The 19,381-nt window shown below is 43.3% G+C and overlaps 2 protein-coding genes across 3 annotated transcripts in view; one reads left to right on the top strand and one right to left on the bottom strand.

Annotated features, from left to right (window-relative positions):
• Positions 1-6,445, bottom strand: part of FGD6 (FYVE, RhoGEF and PH domain containing 6) — a 72,799-nt gene extending 66,354 nt beyond the window's left edge. Inside the window, exons 1-2 of one of the 2 annotated variants that reach the window (XM_080577457.1) lie at positions 2,166-5,963; positions 1,788-1,847 (exon numbers count right to left, since the gene is read on the bottom strand). In XM_080577457.1, coding sequence (XP_080433583.1) covers positions 1,788-1,812 — 25 coding nt within the window. In that variant the 5' untranslated portion in view covers positions 1,813-1,847; positions 2,166-5,963. Of the gene's footprint in view, positions 1-1,787; positions 1,848-2,165; positions 5,964-6,273 lie in introns of those variants that run through there. The other variant, XM_080577458.1, reaches the window with a different exon arrangement.
• A 201-nt stretch (positions 6,446-6,646) lies between these two features.
• Positions 6,647-19,381, top strand: part of VEZT (vezatin, adherens junctions transmembrane protein) — a 61,810-nt gene continuing 49,075 nt past the window's right edge. Inside the window, 1 exon segment of the mRNA XM_080577441.1 lies at positions 6,647-6,834. Within this exon segment, the coding sequence (XP_080433567.1) occupies positions 6,799-6,834 (36 nt within the window). The 5' untranslated portion in view covers positions 6,647-6,798.

The following is a 19,381-nucleotide window of genomic DNA, read 5'->3' as shown; positions in this document are numbered from 1 at the left end:
AGAAGGTATGGTGTACTACTATTATCCGACCATGAGATTTAAAACTAAAACATTAAGATGTAAATGGATGCAAAGAAAACAAACCAGTTGTTTATATGCCAATATTGGAAACCTGGATAATGAATAGAGCCAGTAAAATTAACTCCTGATAAAAAGTGTGATTTAGTAACATTTCTGAAGCCTACTAGAATTTTTCAAATGACTTCAATGTTAAAAGCCATTGGAACAGGCAGAAGAGACAGACAAATTGCATGGTGTAACAAAGACCCCACTATCTGCTTTAACATGATTGCCAGTTGCATCTAAAATGGATAGGGGGTCAATGTATTAACAGGCACGTGACAGTCTCAATACCAAAACAGATCTGCAGGAGACAGCTGAATGAGAAGCCCTTTCAAAATACATTTATGACGAGAAAGTAAAGAATCCAGGAAGGGAATGCACAGCAATAATTTTCCTCAACAAAACATATTCAAGTTTCTGAAAAATACAAGTGATGAACTCCTAAACAAACAAACAAAAAAATAACAGCAGCTAGGTGAGGGTACAAGTGTATTAGATTAGAAATTGGAAATTGAAGTTCTGTTGATTATCAACTAATTAAATTCACAGTATGGGAATCCAAACCATTTTGACATAGTGCAGTGCTTTAAAAGGGACATTTTTTCCATCCTTAAAAGAAAGAAAACTAAGTAGGAGGCAACTACTTATATACAAAGGTGTAAAGAATGACTGGAAGTCATGAGAGAATGACTTTTTGTTAAAGTGACAAGTGAAAGCAAGCCTTTTTGGTGAAAAGCAATAAACATAATCAAGGAAACGCTATACAAGAAAAGCCCAGTGAGGTGACTTATTTGGATGACAGGGTTTTTCCTGGTGCCAAATAAAACTGTTCACCTAAGAACAGAGGCTGTTGGTTATAATCAAGAGAGCTGAAACTGAAGAGAATTTGGAAATAAATCATTGTCGATAACTATTTTGTATGAGCTACATGCAGGTCTGCAGCTAGGGTGGTAAATAATCCTCCAGATTACAAGGAGATAAATATAAAAAAATTACAGGCATTGAAAATATTTGTGCATGCAGCACCTGCCAGACTGCTAGTGGCATGCTGTGTCACTTCTGGCAGTCTTACAGGAGAACTTGGGATGAATTCAAGAAATAACTATAAGAAGTATCTAAAGTATAAAAACCATACATCAAGACCCAGGAAAGCTCAACCTGCTTAATTTAGCCAAGAATTTAAGAAGTGAGATGGTGATAGCATATATACGCATGCACACGTGAGAGTTTTATGATTATAGATGGCTTTTTAATCAGGAAACAAAGACACGCAGAGACCCCACAGCCAAACTAGAAAGAAGAGTTGACAGTTATCGTTAGGCCCAAGGATAATTAACTACAGCAACACCTTGCCTAGGGTTGTTGTGGAGTCACCAGTGCTTACAGTCAAGCTAAACTCACTTTCTGAGATGTGTAGTAATTTCAGAGGAAATTCTGGGCTGAACATTGGATTTGCCAGCTTGTGTTAGTTACTGAGAGAACAGAGAATCACTATCACTTCCCCCCTACTTCCCTCCAATCTTACCCCATTGCTCAGAGGATCCCTGCATCCAGGCTAGCATCAAGGGCTACCAGTAAGAAAACCAAATGCTTTTTTACAAAACACAAAGTTATACTTGAATAAAGGGATTAAATGTTTAGGAGTCACGGAAGCGGGCAGAGATATCCTCTGGCTTGCTTGACTAGGGAAAGGAAGAAATCCATAAATAAAGTGAGTAACAAACCTGCCATCACCAACAGGAAATCCATTGCTTATCAGTAAACAGCCAACACTATGTCCAGTGCTGGAGGGACAAAAAAAAAAAAAAAAGAAGGAAAAAAAAAGGATGATGCTTAAAAATACCAAAACACACATTGTTAAAAAAAAAAAAAAGGATTAAAAGGGGCATTATATTTCTAACAATAAATAGCCAGTAGCACTGTAGGCCGATGCACACACTCCCTCTTTGTCCATCTGCAGGTCACAGCACAGGCTGGACGTTTTTCCCTGGGGCGAATTATCTCCTCCAGTGTGCTGAGGAAGAAGTTACACCCATTCCCATCCTGCTGAGTCTCTCCGTGCCCCTCAGCCGTGCCTGGCAGAACACGTGTCCCCGTCCTACCTTCGCTGTGCTTTACAGGAGGATGGGAACACCCTGGAGCAGCTCGTGCTCTCGGTGCTTTGGCCTTAGCGCCTGTTTCTCTTCCTCAGATGATAGGGTTTGGCAACTGAGGGCCCCACGTAAAAAGGCTTGTGTCTATTCTCCTACGCAACACCAGGAAAGCACAGGAAAGCCAGTAAGACTGCAGCCCTAAAGAACTGTTACAAAACAGCAGTAAATCTTCTCCTCAGATTTTGACACCGTGCTGTCATGCCCACCCAGCATTTATATGACGGAAAAGGACAGGGGAAAGAAGCTGTATGAAGTTGAACTTTGGCAAAAAAAAAAAACTCAAATATCACTGCCTCTTCTGCAATAAACCTACTGCTAAGGGAACATTTTCCCAGGTTGTGTTTATGCCCGCTTTTTAAAACAACTTCCACATTTGGGCACAGCAAAAGAACAAGAAAAAAATGATGTTCACCTGCACCTGGCCAAGAAAATGGGGACGAAAGGTTCCAGCTGTCGGAACACAAGCCTGTGATCCACAATCGATCATCCCAGCCCTCCTTTACAACCAAACTAACAGGCTACTGAATGAATACAGAAGCCTGTTGAGCAGCACAGGCCGTCGGGCAGCCATAATTGGATATTGTGCTTTGTGAGCTCCCCACAGACAGAGGCGCCACTCCTGGGACCGAGTGCTCCATGGGACGGGCCCCGGTCACCCACGAGGCCACCCTTCTTGGGGCCCTGCAACCCGCCCTAAGGCTGTTTTCTTTTCTGAACCACGAAACGGTAGAAAGGCGGTGAAACAATCAATCAGAGTGAGGTAAGATTTTTACAGCAGCTGGGCCTAAATTTAGGGTACAGGTACCCAATCGAGTTCCTATGGGGGTAAGCCAAGGCGTGAATTTAACGAAACAGCCACTCTGTAGTAGCTGACCATACACTTACTCCTATCTTACCGTGTGTATACAAGGGGTCAGGCTTTTAAAGACCTTTCAGGGAGAGATAATTATTGCTATATGCTGAGGACACATTCAAAGATGACCGTGATGGCAGTGAGCACGCTGCCGGAGAAACAGATACAATATTCTAAAACTCACGTTCTCTGACAGCCTACATTTTCACAACTAACAACAAGACACTTCAGTTCAATTACTTTGCTTTCAATTACAGAAAGGTTTCGTTAGATACACACCTCAAAAAAGTATTCTGAGTGCATTGATTTATTTCCCGTGAATGCGTGTTTGTTTTATTATGCAGAGGCTCTGATTTTTTCAGGTGCCACAACGTTACAAAGTAAACAGAAAGAGGAGTGAGTCACGACATCCCGGAAGATAACACGTGTAGTTTTTAAAATACAAGGGAAGATGATGGTTTCCAGCCACTACATTTTTAGAAAACATCCTAAACAAACTGCAAAAGGAAAACATTAATTTCAAAATCGCGGGTTGTTCAGCAACGTGTTGAAATAAAACAGGAAAGTTGGGGATAACTTTAGAGCAAGTGCAAGGGATGAATAAACAACCTTTGAAGATCACATGTGGAGATAACGCCAAGTAACTCTAACAAGACTTGACATATCAGAGGGTTAAAGGGGCACTAAACCCTCGAGGCCTCATTTCTTCAGTGCTTGAAAGCAATGAGGTTTGATTGGAAAAGTCACGTTGATTTTGTTTATTCTGTTATTGCTCTGATTTTTTCCCCTTTGATTTACATTTTTGACATTAAAACGCAGTACATAGTTCTCATTGCTGCTGTCAAATCAGTTTTCGAATCTGAGCTATATGTTCTGCCCTCACCAAGTAATCTGTACGGATTCACATATAAGGGTTGTTCCTTTGGCAAGAAATAATAAACGTCAAAGTTGTAACTCTGAGCTTTTGTTTTTCCCTTTTAAAGGCAAAGCCTTTACTTGAAGACAGCACAATAGTTCCAGGCAGAAAGTGAGTAAATGTGCATTCATCAGCATCATATATAAATAATACGTGGTACATGAGAAACCAATGCGATGTTAGCTATAACTGAAAGGTAAAACCAACCCACAGGTTGCTCACTACAGTAAGATTGTTCATAAATTATCTACGAGTATTTTAAATAAGCTCTATCATTTCTGAGTTATGAAGAAGCACAGATTTACATACACGTTTTTGTAGAGGAAAGCAGCAGCTATGAAAGAACAGCTTCATCTGTCACACAGTAACACCCAACTGTCAGCTGAGATTTAACTGAAACAATTTTGCAGAGGAAGTAGAAAAGAATTGCAGCAACAAACTGAAAAAGCATCGTATCATTTAGAAAGGCAAAAAGCAAGCTAGAGTGGAGTTAAGGCTGGGCTATTAATGTGGACCTTCTGCAACTTCTGGCAATGGACTGAAGCTGTGTTCAGCATTTCTCTCCCTACCATAGTTCCCTCAAGTAGCACAGTCTCTCTTTCGGGGAGTCCTGTTTACCAATCTGAGGTCGCTCATCTCTGCAAATCATAATTACAAATATTGAAGCAATACTGATGATGCTCTGCCAAATAGGATTGTTCTAGAGGTGCATTAAAACAAGACAAGAGACGCTCGAGCCCTCCAAGTTAACCCGAGTGCAGAGCAGAAGGCTACCTAGGCATTTCAAGCTCCACCTGAAGTCTTCACACGTGACAACATTTTTCATGAAAAGCTGCGTTATCAAGCAGTTATGAGAAAGCTATTTCACAACCCACAGTAATAACTGAATTAGCAATCTAAATAATTCCAGTACAAGAAATAGCTCCTATAGGTCACTGGGCTGAAACTAAAACATAGGAGTCGGTAAGTTTTTATTTGAGCACTAGCTTGACAAAGCATGTCTGTGTATTTCAGGAGCCAAATTCTGGGGCAATACGAGGAGGCAGATGTGAAGCCCAGGCCTCGGACTCCTCGGTCGTACCCTGCCTGTGAGCTCCTTATCTGAACTGTCAAAAGCTGTCACGGTACTGTCAACAAGATCCTCACTCCCTGATCCCGTTTGGCCTGTTTGCCATTTATTTTCTTACGCTCACATAATCCATCTCACGCTATCACTCAGCTCCCCGCTCCCTGCCCACCCAGACTGGACTCCCTGGGCCTTCCCCTTCAAATCGCGTGCGAAAATTCACATTTTCCACGAAGCCTTCCCACTTTCTTTTTACTGATACTCCTCAGCATCCCTTTCTCTTTTGCTTTCTAAGCGACGTTGCTCACAGGAGCCCCTTCCTGCTCACCTTTCCCACAAACGCCACCACCAAACAACCAAAAGCAGCGGCGGAGAGGCTCAGCCCCGTCCCGCCGGGGCGCACAACCTGATCTCCGGGAGCCCCGCGGTAACTGCTCGGTACTGGGAATCTCCCTCGCTTCCCAAAACTTTGTACCATACTGAATTTAACTTGAGCAGCTCTAAGCTCTTGAGCACCCCCTAACACAGACCTTTTATTTGTACAGCTGCTTAACTTTTAAAATAAAATAAAAAGCAGCAGCGACTTGTACTTCCAGCAGCGCTGCTACATAACAGGAACAAGCGATACAGCTGTTAGGTACAGCTGACGTACCGCTCTGCTACGTGTTTTCCCAGAGTTCAGCAAATTCGCCCCATCATACTAAAATTAGGAATCATATTGAAAACGGGAACGTATGAAACGGAGCAGGAAGACGCATTAAGTAGATATTTGTTTTCCAACGAACTCTGATTAAGAGAGACTAGATAACTTAGTTAATGCTAGATTTGGTAATAAACTGATTTATATGTGAGAGGAAAACGCGGAGAATTAGGCTGCCGTTGTTGCTCGGAGGCTGCATTTCTCGCCCTTCACAACAGCCCTCCCCTCGCCCCCCTGCGAGCCCCCGCAGGAAGCATTTTGCCGCTTCAGGTTTGCGCCGCGCGTAGACTCGTCTCCAGCCGGTGTGTCACAACTTCACAACCGCCTTTCCAACGCACGAATTACCGCTGCCCTCCTTTTTCCAGCAGCCTCGGGAAGGGACCCGCCAAGGCACCCGGTGGGGGAACGAAAGTACCGAGAGCCCCACCGGCGCCAACCGGCCCGACTGACAGCGGCTGGGGCACCCCGCTCCGCCCGTCCCTCGGCCCCTGTCCCCCCCCCCCGCCCCGTCCCCGCACTCACCGGCGGCGCTCATGGTGCCCGGGGCGCTGCGCTCCGTCCCGCCCCGCCGGGCTGCCGGGGGCACGAGGAGCCCCTGGGCCCCGCGCCCGCTCCCGCATAACGCCCGCGCCGGCACCGCGCCGCCGGGACGCGCCCACCGCGAGGCCACGCCCCCAGCGACCACGCCCCCCGGTGTGACCACGCCCCCTCGGCGTGACCACGCCCCCTCGGCGTGACCACGCCCCCTCGGCGTGACCACGCCCCCTCGGCGTGACCACGCCCCCTCCATGCCCCCCCATATGGCCCCCGCTGCGCCACCTGCCGGCCCGCCGCGAGGCCACGCCCACATACGACCCCCCCCGCCCCCCGCCTCCATGTATGGCCTCGCCCCCCCCGCCGGCCGGAAGCGGGCCCTCGCGGCGCCTTCTGGGACTTGTAGTCCCCGTCCCCCCCCCGCTCAGTTCGCGAGGCGGGGAAGGTGCCGCCGGCGGCGGGGCGGACTCCGTTTCCCGTCGTGCCCGCGGGGGGTGGCATGGCGCTGGCAGGATGACACCGGAGTTCGACGAAGAAGTGGTGTTTGAGGTGGGCGCCGGGGGGGCACCGGCGGCGGCGGCGGGCCGGGCTCGCGGTTCTCTCCGCCCCTCGCGGGGGCGGCGTGCGCTGGGCGGCGGCCGTTGGGCGCCGGGCGGGGGCGGCCGTTGGGCGCGCGGCCCGGCCGTTGGGCCGCCTCAGGGCAGCGCCCGCCCCGGGCAGCCGGGCGGGGAGCGGCCGGGCCTTCGTGCGGCGGCACCGGGCCCGCTGGGGGACGGGGGGGGGCCGCGGCCGGGCCGGGTCAGGGTATTGGCCCTCTTCGGCCCTAAGGGGGTCACCGTGTCGTGTGGGCGTCGCGTACAGCGGCTGGGAAATGGTAAATGTGTCTGCGCCTCAGCGACAAAGTCAGATGGGTTTGCAGGGATTGACCGTGCGTGCGTCTCCGTCGAGGTCACGCGTTTTCTCGGGTACCCAAAAAAGGCGTTTATAGAGGAAGCAGTCTGTAAAATCATTATAGTTCAGTATCATGATTTATAATGGCAAAGCGCGTGGTGTTGGATAGAAAAAGCTCCTTAAATAAGGAATGCAGAGTAACCTCAGTACTCCCTGTTCACAGCCCCGGCCTGTACCACAAAGTTTTCATCCACAGCCAACCTTGCACGCTATCGATAAAGCCTGTTACGTTGCTGTAGTCATAGAATCATTAAGGTTGGAAGAGGCCTTCAAGATCATCTGGTCCAACCACTTCCTCAAGCGATGTAAATCCTTGGCAAGAATTTATTTCACAGGTGCAGCGCCTGCCCCCTGCGTGTAGTTTTTCAGTAGAAGTGGTGTTTGGCCATTAGCTCCACGGTTCTTTAGTTACTGCAGCAATTACCATTTTGACTAAAAAAGAAAAAGTTCTGCTATGCAGGGAGTAAAAGATCTCCCTGCATGTGCGTGCTCACTTGACTGCTTTTGGAGTGTTTTGGAAATGCCTTCCCTGCACTTGTAAAGGTGCTTTGACACGTTGCTGTATCGAGCACATGTCACTATGTCACTCGCTGTATTTATGTTTCATATAGGAAATTCCAACTATAACAAGATAAGAAACAGTAGGCGAAACAACTGATTTTTTTGGTGGTGGGAGGGGGAAACCCCTGATGAGCAGAGCTGGGTGAGGCACCCGCTGATAATAACGGGTACTTTGCAGTACCCACGAAAAATAGGTTCAGAAGTGCACAGGGGTGTTCTTGCAAAGTGGAGACTCCACAAGGAATGGCGAGTAACCTCCATGCAGGTGAGCCAGAGAGAGGAAAGCATCACAGGTATTTAATGCTGCAATGTATTTATTTTTAGTTACTATTTCATTTTTGTTCTCGGGCCACAAACTCTCCTCAGTTATCTGTGGTTTATAGGAAGCAGCTACGTTTTTTTCTGCACCTCAGTAGGTTGCTTCCCAAGTTATTCTTCAGCAGTCACTATTGCAAGGAGACCATCAGCATATAGACCTTGGTTATTGTGAGCTCTGAGCTTCTGGCACTCATGTGAACAAGGCGTTGGACGCTATTATAAGCAACGGTGATAAATTTAGTCACGTGTATTGCATTAACTCTGCTCAGGTTGTGCTCACTTATCCCTCCTGACTTACACATACCTTCAAACCACGCAAAACTGCCATTTGATAGACCTTCTGTTCAGAGCAGCTGGACTCTTCTTATTTCTTTGAACAACTGTGGAAGTTTTAGCCCATTTTCTTATCATTTCTTGCTTGCTTTAAGTCAAATCATTCTGTTCTTATCATGTATTAGTGTCTTTGGCTGGTTTCCTTGGAAAATACTCGCGCATTAGATGACAACATGGGAATTAGTATCAAGAAAGAAATGGACAAAGCAGGGAGGACATCTTGTTTTGGCCTTGAGAACCTGGAGTCTGAGGCCTCTTTTAGAAGAGCAGAGAAGCTCATGAGGGCAAGAGCACTGAGAAAGGCATATGAAGTATGCCAAGATACTAGGCAGCTCCTGAGATCGTATACCATCGCTGCAAAGCTGAAGAAAATAGCTGTCTGTGTGTGTTCAGCAGCTAGTGCATCTCTGCTTCTCTCTCATACCTTTGGTAATTTCTCTCTCTTCCTTCTTTCTTTTCTGTCCACCAGCATACCAGAAGAGCAGGACCCAGCGTCTCTTCTGCTCACTCACACTGGAAGACAAGGTTTTTGTTTCAGTGTGACTTGTGCAGGAACTGAAAGCATCTTGCAGTAGTTTTTGTTGATACTGCTCTGTAAAGTCTTCCAATGTGAAAATAGTTCATAAATCACAAAATATCCCAAGTTGGAAGGGACCTATGAGGATCATCAAGCCCAACTCTTGGCCCCACTCAGGACTACCTAAATCTTAAACCATTTGTCTGAGAGCATTGCCCAAGCCCTTCCTGAATTCCATCAGGCTCAGTGCTGTGACCACTGCCTGGGGGAGGGAGCCTGTCCCAGTGCCCGACCACCCTCGGGGTGCAGAACCTTTCCCTAACCCCCAGCCTGACCCTCCCCTGTCCCAGCTCCATGCCGTTTCCTCGGGTCCTGTCGCTGTCACCAGAGAATGAGCACTCAGAGTTGGTTAGTTCTTTTACCTCACTAAAATTACCAGGAGAAGTTAGACAGTTTTCCTAGAAAACTATGAATGCGTTGTTACTCCAGTGTAGATCAGGCAGAGAGAGAAGCTAACACAGCTTGTGATCAGTGGGTTTGTTGGTGTGCGCCCTGGGTAGGAGTGTAGGTTCTTGTAGGTTCCACAGCCTGTGCATGGGAGAAGTGCCAGTGATACTGTATTCAGCTATGAAAAATGGAATTGTTTTGCTGGACACAGTGTTTCCTAAGCCTTCCATACTCACATGCAGTAGTGGACATGAAGAAGCAGACTGCCTGACTGTGCCAGGCTGCTGGTGTGCTTCCCCACACCTCCGGCAGCTGTACAGCACTTCAGTGGTCTCTTGCAATGCCCTTGGTATCTGCCTGTTGGAAGCTGTCATCTGTATGCTTTTCCACTCCATTTGTGTTTACTGTCTTCCTTTACAAGTACAGCGTGAAAACTAGCATGCAACAACAGGATAACTCAGCTTGCTAGGATCCCTTATGTTCACGAGGCATTTCCAGTATGGTCTTTTGTTTGGTCAAGAGCATGCCAAAAGCTGTTCTCTACCTGCTCACCATTGAGTCTTTTCCTGGGCCTGTTTAAGTGCCTAGCGTGTCGGTCTCCTGAGTCAGTAGCTAGGAGTAGTGGAGGTCCTTGAGAATTATGCTTGGGATTGCTACCACCTAATGCCGTTATATCAGTCTGGGGAAAAGAGTCTTTGTTGCAGCTTTCAAAAAATTCCTGCATTCCTGGAAGTGACTGTAAATGCACTCTTCTCGATCTCTATTCTTACATTAAAGAAACGTCATTGTTGTGATAACAAATGCCTGATCAGGAAGGAAGCGATCCTTCACGTTTTTCATGCCCAAACAGAATGGGTAGGAGAGAAAAGAGAAGCAGAACAGGGTATGCTTCACCTGTTCCACATTAGTTATGTCCAGTGTTATTTTCTGCATATTTTTCAGGTCATAGCTCTGTCCAACAGGCCTAAAGGCATCAATTTCAACCACCTGCGTTACAAATTGTGCTGTAGCAAACAGATGATGTCCCACTGATAGATATTTATGAGCTTCTGAAGACCATTCATCGTTTTCATTATCAAGTATCTGTTACATGAATATCTCCCTGAAGGAGGACAAGCTCAGGGATGGCATTGCTGCACTGGGAAAACAGTATTACGTGTGCAGAAGTTCAAGAGCTGTTGCAGATTATCGTGATTGAGTGACAATGAGTGATGGTCATTTTGCTGGTCCAGAAGTGTTGCCATCCTCTATCCAGTTTATAAATGAATTCCTACAACACACCGATTTTCATTCACCAACTGAATAGTCGTCTTCGGTTTGAGTTCTTGCAGTTGTTCTACTTTACTTCAGTTTGTACCTCCTAACTTCAGTTCTTGCATTTGTTTTTGCAGTTGCTCTTTTAATGAAAGCACCCCAAAATATTAGGGGAGGGGGGCAGAACCTGAGAGACACAGAGGTGCCCCAGTATGCTTGGCATGTGTTTGTCTGCCAGCAGTGTGTCAAATTAAAAATTGCTTTAATGTTGGGCAGATTATGGAAAAAAATGAATGATACTTTTTATTAATGTCTGTCTATTAAAAAAGGTAGTAAGACAGAATAGAGGACATTTGATGTTAAGTTACTTGAGATGAGGTTTTTACAGCCCAAAATGGGCTACAAGACAGAATGCTGTGGTTAAAGTACAGCGTGCACTATGCTGTGATAGTTTCTGATGAGGTTAACGTCCTATGCACAACCCGCTGTTATCTCTGCCATTTACCTATTTAGATCCTTTCCCTTCTTAACCGATATGGCGCGGTATCAGAAGTCCATACCCCGTATGGCATAGTATCAGAAGTCCATTTAAGCTTCCTCTCTTTCCATTATCTAGAAAAATGAGCTGTCTTATCCAAAAAAGATGTCAAGTGAGTGTTGCAATCAACCTCTGATGACCTCGTGTGGTATCCTCACTGGTGACCCGTTTTCTTCTTTGTCTTTGAATTTTGCAATAAAGAATAGTTGTTCTCAGTAGCATGCTGGCTTTTGATCAGATTCGTAGGACTGACATATTGCTTTTTTCTCCTTGTAAGTATAGTCGTGTTTGCTATTTTCCACTTGTGAGTTTATAGATTTATCAAGAATTTTCTGTGCTGGATCTTTGATCTCGTGCACCCATTCTTTCAGAACACTGGGATGAAGGTGATCCAAATACTGTTCCGTAAGGGCATTTTCAGCTCCTGTGTCCTGCTTCCAGCTGAGTCATTTGTCCTATATTTTAATGAACTTGTGCCACATTTGTTCCATGTGGGTAGCTATTAAAGCTGTGCTCACATAGGTTGGAAGGGACCTGTGGAGATCATTGTGTGCCACCCTCCTGTTCAAGCAGGTTGCCCAGGACCATGTCCAGGTGGCTTTTGAGTACCTGCAAGGGTGGAGAGTCCACAGCTTCTCTGGACAGCCTGTGCCAGTGCTCCATCGCCCTCACAGTCAAGAAGTGCTTCCTGATGTGCAGATGGAACCTCTTGTGAGACTGACGGGTCTTGTGCCCTTCCTAGAAACACTTCTGCCCACATTCGTTACTTAATGTTGCCATTCACTAGCTATTTCAGCACGAATGGAAAGTTCTGTTAAAGAATAGTCCTGCTAAAGGCTGGCTGGGTGGCATGGTGATAGTGTCGCTGTTGAATCTAAGCTTTTATTCCTGATCTAGAGGATCTGATCAGTAGGAAGACTCCACATTTTTGAAATGTGGGATTTATTGTTTCTGCCTTCAATCCCAGACTGAAAAATACAATTTATGTTGTATGTGTCATCTTTCCCAACTTCAAACTTTATTTTGTGGAAATGGGAAAATAATACCAAATAACCAAAGTAAGACTTTCTTTTGCTCCTCTGTCTGCATCACATCTCAGAATCCATACAAATCTGTACATTAAGATAAGGTGGGGGTGAATGCAGAGTCAAAAATCTCATGTCCACGTCCAAGATTTTGTATTCATGCAATGTATTGAACACAGTTCTACTGAAACCAGGTTAAGTAACTAGAATTGGAACCCACAGACCTAGAACAAAGGTTTTGAAAGTGTATCAGGTGCTTTCATTTCACAGCCCACCCTTACTGAAGCAGTTGTACTCCCATCACTTGGAAAATAACACTGCACAGAAATGGAACTACCCTTTGTAGAGTTCAGAGAAACGTGGTCTGTGTTCTGTCTTTTTGCCAAAGTGGATGAAGTTAATGTGAAAAATGAGTCCTGAAAACAATACAGAAGTGTTCTCCAACAGCATGCCATCCTGAGAGCGAAAGAGAAGGCACCGGGGCTCGGCAGGGGTGGCAGCTGAATGGCACAGGGCCTGGCCTCTTGAGAGGAGGTGGGAATGGAACAGTCCCTTTAGGAGGGACAGGACAAAAGTGCTTGGGAAATTCTGGGCAACATGATAAAGCATTCAGATGTCATAAGCTCAGAAAGACTCTCACAGCATATTTGAGCAACCATCCAAGGTGCTGCCCGGGGCTGAGTGGCATGGGGGATGCATACAGATAATGTTTTTGCATACAGATTTCTGTAAGATTTGAGAGATTCCAGCAAAAGGCACCACCGTTTCCCAGCATAAAACAGCCATCCTCAGAACATCCTTTAGCTCATGTGCTCAGCACACCTACAATAGCCAAACGTATCTAAAATATGGTGTTTCTTTGCCTAGAATACTGGTACATCATTAAATTGAGATGTTCAGATCCTTGTCTGTACACTTTCAAACCAAATCTATCGTTTATCATAACACTCAGGGATGTTTATTTTCACAAATGGTTTCTCCATCCAAATTGAGCTGTTCTCTCTCTCTATATATATATGTATATATATTGCTTTAAAAACAAAGCAAAAAACAAATCAAAAACCCAGGAAACTTAACCTTAGAACTTTTTGTTGTGATGAAAATTTCAAGTCACAATCATTCAAACACCTGAAAACTTTAGGACTTCCAAAACAAAGTCATTCTTGTCAAGTAGTGGGGTTAGAAATGTAATATCGTTTGGTTTTAAGTTACGAAAAAGGACATTCACACAACCTCAATGGTAGTGTCTCTATTGCTGCCTCAACAGGATTTTTCTCACTGATTATTGGGTGGAATAAAGATGTAGTGCTGTCATTTTATACACCTGGATGAAGTAAAGCCAGTTTTAAATATACGCTTCGGTCAAAAACACTATTTGAGACTGCCTTGTCTGCCTGAAGTGCGGGCTGTTGCCAGAAGAGAGAGATGGGCTTCTCTCATTTTTTCCTTCTTACTCCCGTCCTCTTCTGTACACCAGTACTACGGTTCGTGGGTGGAGCTGTAACTTGGATCATGAGACTAACCTGACTGTAATTCAGGTGGCTAAGGAAGGAAAACAAAGAAACAAGAAAGGCTATTTCATGTTTTTCAGGCAGATCAATTCTTGTTCCATCTCTCCACTTGTCTGCATAAATACTACCATTAGTGTTGTAAAATGGTACTGCAGCTTTCATCTGCACCCGCTGTTAACGTCAGGTTAAATTGCCCGTGTAACTGCAGCCTGGGGAGATCCCTCTGCTGCAAGATGCCGAACTAGTGGCAAGTGGGCTAATCCAGATATCTTCTCAGAAGTCTGCTATGAGGAAGGGGAGGACTCTCTAAAGAAGCTTCTGGTTGTTGTGGCTGCCAAGTAAAGTCATGAGGCATTTTGGGATATTATTAATGTCTTATCTAAGCAGACAGAGGAAGGTATTGTATGGGCCATATGGTGTGTGAACCCATACTAGCTTCATTATTTTTAATAGGAAATCAAAGACAAAAATACATGATGATCCACAGTAAATTTTCGAGGTCTGATGGTCCAAAAATTTTGGCATCCTCCTCTGTGCTAATTGCTCTGGCATCATTTTCACAGGAGGCTTAATACTCTTCTCACAGCTTTGTCATGAACCAACTTCCTCGAGACACTCGAGTTTAAAATAAAACCAAAAATCACTCCCGTTCTTTTAGTCCTCATAACATGACTGTTTCTCTTATTTCTAGGATGCTTAGCGCTCAGAAAAGATGCTTGCTTGCACTGTGTTTTCAGTAGGTGTCAAAATTAACATGACTTGTAATGGATAAACTGTTCTTTGGAGCTGTTGTTTTAGAGAAGTTTCCAGAGCGTTTCAGAAATATTCCATGAGTTTACCAGCACGCAAATGAAGGACAAAGTCTACAAGTATTAGTGACCAGTATAAAAAAAACTATGTGTTTCCTTGCCAGCTGAGTGCTGTGACTTGCGCAACCAGCGACTCTGCACCCAAAGCTCCCAATACAGTCCGTGGCTGGCCTGTTACTCTGTCCTGCAGGGAAGATACGTTCGCCACTTTCACCTTCAGTTTTCCAGTTCTTAATCGTGGCTGTCCTTGTCAGAGAGGTCCCGCTCAGCTTTTCACCTGTATTCAGAGGTCTACTTTTGAATGGGTAAATAATCCAGGGCTGCCATTGCTAACGAATTTCAGAGCTTTTTCTAGCACGTAAGATTTCTTCATGAGACTTTTCCATGATGGCAATAATGTGCAACCTCCTGCTGAAAATGCAAAGGAAAGAGCTTTCCCTTTTCACAGATCCAGTGATGCGGAACTATACGTGGGTTATAAAGCTCTTCAGGATGCCGAGATGCTTGCAATAGTAGGTATATATTGTGCATCAGAGAATATTAGGGAACAACACGAGGTTAATGGCTTCAAAGTAGTTCTCAGAAACTGCTTCTAGATCCCGTGATGGTGTAGTACTGGAGAAAGAGACGTCTCTGCTACTGTGATGGTGAAAACAGAATAGAAATCTAAATGATTCTTCCCCTGTCGAAGTCATTGTCTAATATTAGCCCTGTCAGTGGCTGGCTGCGTGTCAGTCGAGTGAAAGGAGGAGGTGGTTACCGGCCAGGAGAATATGACCAAGGCTTTTAAATACTGTTGCTTGGGAAGTCTTATTAATGGCTTCATATAAGATCGATGTGCAGTAATTCTTTCTAGCAGTATCTTTTTAAAAGCCTTTAGCAATCTGTCATCCTCGTCTCCCTCCCCCCAGTTATAAAGCCACATTAGTCAGGAGAAATCGCACAGTCCTGGGAAGTTTCAAACTGCAGCCGCTGATGCTGTCAGGAAAATGCTACTGTGCAGGAGCACAGGTGCAATTACACTGACTGCTGCTTCTCATCCTCGGCTCGGGTCATCCTGGAGGGACGAGTGGAAAGAAACGGGGAGGTGGGTGAGATTCTGTCAGATGCGTGGGAACAGTACAGAAGAGAAAAATGGAATGCCCTCTTCCAGGAGACAAAGCTTGCGCTGTCTGTAAGTTTTAGCTCAACTTTTTCAAATCTGTGTTTTGAGGGGGGGAGGATTTCAATACTGTTTATTTTGTTTTGAGATTTGCCACCTGTTAAACTTATCTGCTAAGCTTTGCTGTCAGAAATGCTAAATCTTTTATTTTTCTTTGTTTTTTAAACTGAGAATTCATAGCTGTTACTCATTTTGGAGGTTGTTTGCGCTCCCACAGTGTTCCTGGCCCATTAGAATCCTTGGCTTTGAGAAAACCATTTCTGTATTTTAAGAAGAGATCTTTAAACCCTCTGCTATGTGCAATCACATTAAATATTATTTTTTTATTATTTTTATTAAGGTTATTCTGCTCCATTAGCTGTGGTTGGAAACTAGAGCAGGGTACTTTTTACTATTTACTACTAGGTAGTAAATTTTACCATGGAGTGATAAAGAGTGTTGGGTGTGGGAAGCCCCCGTCTCTAATGGAGAAATCCTGAGTCATTTAGTTCATGATGCATCAGCAAAAATAATATGGGTGTGGCTTTGATATTCAGCTGCTATTGTAACAAGACTATGAAAGCTAACAGTGTTATAATATCCTTTGTGATTACAAAGGCTTTTCTCCGAATATGCACAAAAGGACTTATATTAAAGTGTAATATTTGTGCTTTCAGGGCTGCAATAGATACAGATATTGGAGCAGATATCAATCAAAAGTAAGCTCTTTCCTGTAGCTAGGGAATTCTCTACTCTGCCAACCTTTTCATCACATAGCAGTGCATAGTGTTGTGTTTGATTATTTTTTAATGTTTGGCTTGTTTTTTTGTATTTATTTTTACTGTAGGCTTAGAGTTGCAAACAAGATGTTTGATCTTTGGTTCAGTTTAGGTGATTTTTTTTCTAATAAAGTGCTGTATGATAAGTGGCATTAAAATAAGCATTGAGAAAAGGTTAAAGACCAAAATAATTTCAGTGGACTGTTCTTTAATCCTGTGTAATACATCTTGGGTTTAGAATGAGACTCAACCACTTTCAACAATGAAAAAAGACAGTTGTAATTACACGTAAGTATTTGAGTGATACTGTCTTTAGTAGTATGAGTCAAAAATACATATGCTCAGTGAGTTGTGAATGAGGAGGAAGGGCTTTTTTCTTGATTCTGGACATGGGAGCTTATATAAAACTATACAATACAATAAACATCTACTTACATTTGGATGGCTTTGTGGGGTGTCTGACAGTAGTGAATTAGAAAATACAAAGATAAGTGGGTTTTTGTTGTTGTCAGTTTCTGCTGAGTTCCCAGAAAACCCTGTTTCTTAAAATCTTCAGAAAACTTATTCCTATTCAGTACTCTTTTCTCTTATTAGCCATATTCTCCTTGTCTAGCCTGTAAGAAGTGCATCAAAGAATGTCATCTTGTCATCTGGAGCTGTTCTCTGTTTCCAGCACACGTTTTTGACAAGTAGCATAATAAAAAATGCCCTGACTGTAAATGCAATGCCTTTCTCTTGTATCTAGGTGATCTCAGAAAGTGACTTAGAAGACAAAACTTTGAAGAAACTTCAGATATAAATACAGCATATTGCTGAAAAACCCTGTCATGGTATCCTCACTTGCTTTAGATGGCGTTTGCCATCAGTAACTGGTACTGTGATGGTAATATATAACAGTAAGCTGAATGATGACTTTTTCTTTTCTACTTTCTAAATCATTCATTACCATGTTGCTCTACCAGAGACAACTGGAAATAGATAAATGAACCTGATTGTCAAATGTGAGTGATAGTAACTATTCTAGTTAGTATTCAAGTTGGGTGGTTGGATGTAAACATAAAGATTCAAAAATACAACAAAATAGATGCCTTTAGAATAATATGATGCTGTGTTAATAGGAAGATGAAATTTCATCTTTAAATTTTGTGTTCAGACTATCCACTGAAACAGTGTTGCTGTCCCTTTACCTAACATTCTAACCTAAAAGATTTCTTTCAAGGCTAAATTACAACCTACTGGCCTTCTGATATGTCCAGAATTTCTCAAACTAATACTATAGTGTCTATAATACATATACAGAACTGTCAAAATCTTTTTTAATGCTGGACTGTTGAAAAAAGGAAGACATTAATTCTAGGCAAGGAAAATTAGGATGCAAAAAAGCAGATCCTATTTTACCTAACCAAGATGTATATTTCTTACTATTATCATGGCATTTGTGTATGAAAACAGTTGAGCCTGGCAATAGTGATGCATGACAGCATGAGCTGAAACCAAGGAACTTTTCTCACGGCTACAAGTGTGTGCACAAAAATATGTGCATGTCTGTGATTTTCTAATGGGAATGAGGGCAACTAAGAGTGAGAATTTTGGCTAAGGTTGTAATCTAGAAATTCAAAGCTATAATTCATGGGAGATCATGCATATTATGAGATTAAATTACTGTTTTTAAAGCTTTGTGAAGACGAAGGATGCTTTGTGTTAAGTATAATGCTTCTGTCTCTTGAATTGAAACATGTAGGATATTATATAGCATATTTGAATGTTATCATATTGCACCTGTGTGGTTACATTATAATTTTATGATTCTTTGATGATATTGGAAGTTTTGTCTGAACGTTCATATACATGAAGTCTACCCTTAAACTTTTTAATATTCCCTTACTGATTTTCTAGCCATTGCTTACTTGTCATCTTTCTTCAGATGTCATATCATGACATATGTCATGGGAGAAATTTGCTATAGATGGCTGGAGAAATCCTCAGTGAGTTATACAGACCACACAGCTTTGCAAATGACAAGCTTGTCAGTAACATTTAAAATCAGAGGGTACCTAGGACATTAAATATAATAAGTAAATAGATAGTGTTTTTATGTTAGCATAGGTCAATACATGCCATCAATATTTTTAATAAAAAGGAGGTGTAATCCTCAAATTTTACAGGTGAGCAAACTGTAAAGCTGTATGCACTGCACAAGAGAACTCACTCTTAATGGAAGAATTTTATCATCAGTATCGTTAAGGTTCTTAGTCATCTAATTACAAAAGGGCCTCAACCCAGTTCTTACTCGGTTCTTTCTGCACCCACGTTTTACACGGCTTTATGGATTCAGAAAGAGGAACAATAATATTTTATTTACAGAGTAAGGTATTTTAGTTATGGCATAGTTCTCGGTCATTTAAGGTTTGGTTTGGTTTGTTTTTTAAAAAAAGAGGTTTTCCAACGGGGACTGTAAGTTCAGCTAGTAATCTCTTAGGAAGAACGGGGGAGAGGAAAAGTGGGGCCAGAGAAAGTGTGCTAGAGGAGGGATGTCATAGCCTGAGTGCTTCCTAAGAAATTCAAAGAGGACACTACTCATCTATGTGAAGGAATATATGATAAACATTTGAGTTAAATTTTAATCAATTATCATTTCCCAACTCAATAATCAGAAAACTGTTTTCCAGTTCCCAGCAGTATTAAAAATTTGCAAATCTAACTATGCCAAACTGTAATGGAGACATTTTAAAAGCCTTTGAAAAATTAATCAAAAGGATTTTATGTAAAACCTAGTAAGGTGTCTGTATTCTACCTTGATTACAAGAACAAATGAAATTATTCATCACAGCCAGGGGCTAAGGTTTCATTAACATTTGAAGAGAGAGTGTTTTTTTTTTTTTTTTTTTTTAAAAAAAAAAAAAAAAAAAAAC

The sequence above is a fragment of the Anser brachyrhynchus genome (genome assembly GCF_964034855.1).
Source record: "Anser brachyrhynchus genome assembly, chromosome: 1".
NCBI classification, from domain to species: domain Eukaryota; kingdom Metazoa; phylum Chordata; class Aves; order Anseriformes; family Anatidae; genus Anser; species Anser brachyrhynchus.
Note: the sequence above shows the minus strand (reverse complement) of the source record. Positions and strands in the feature narration are given on the sequence as shown.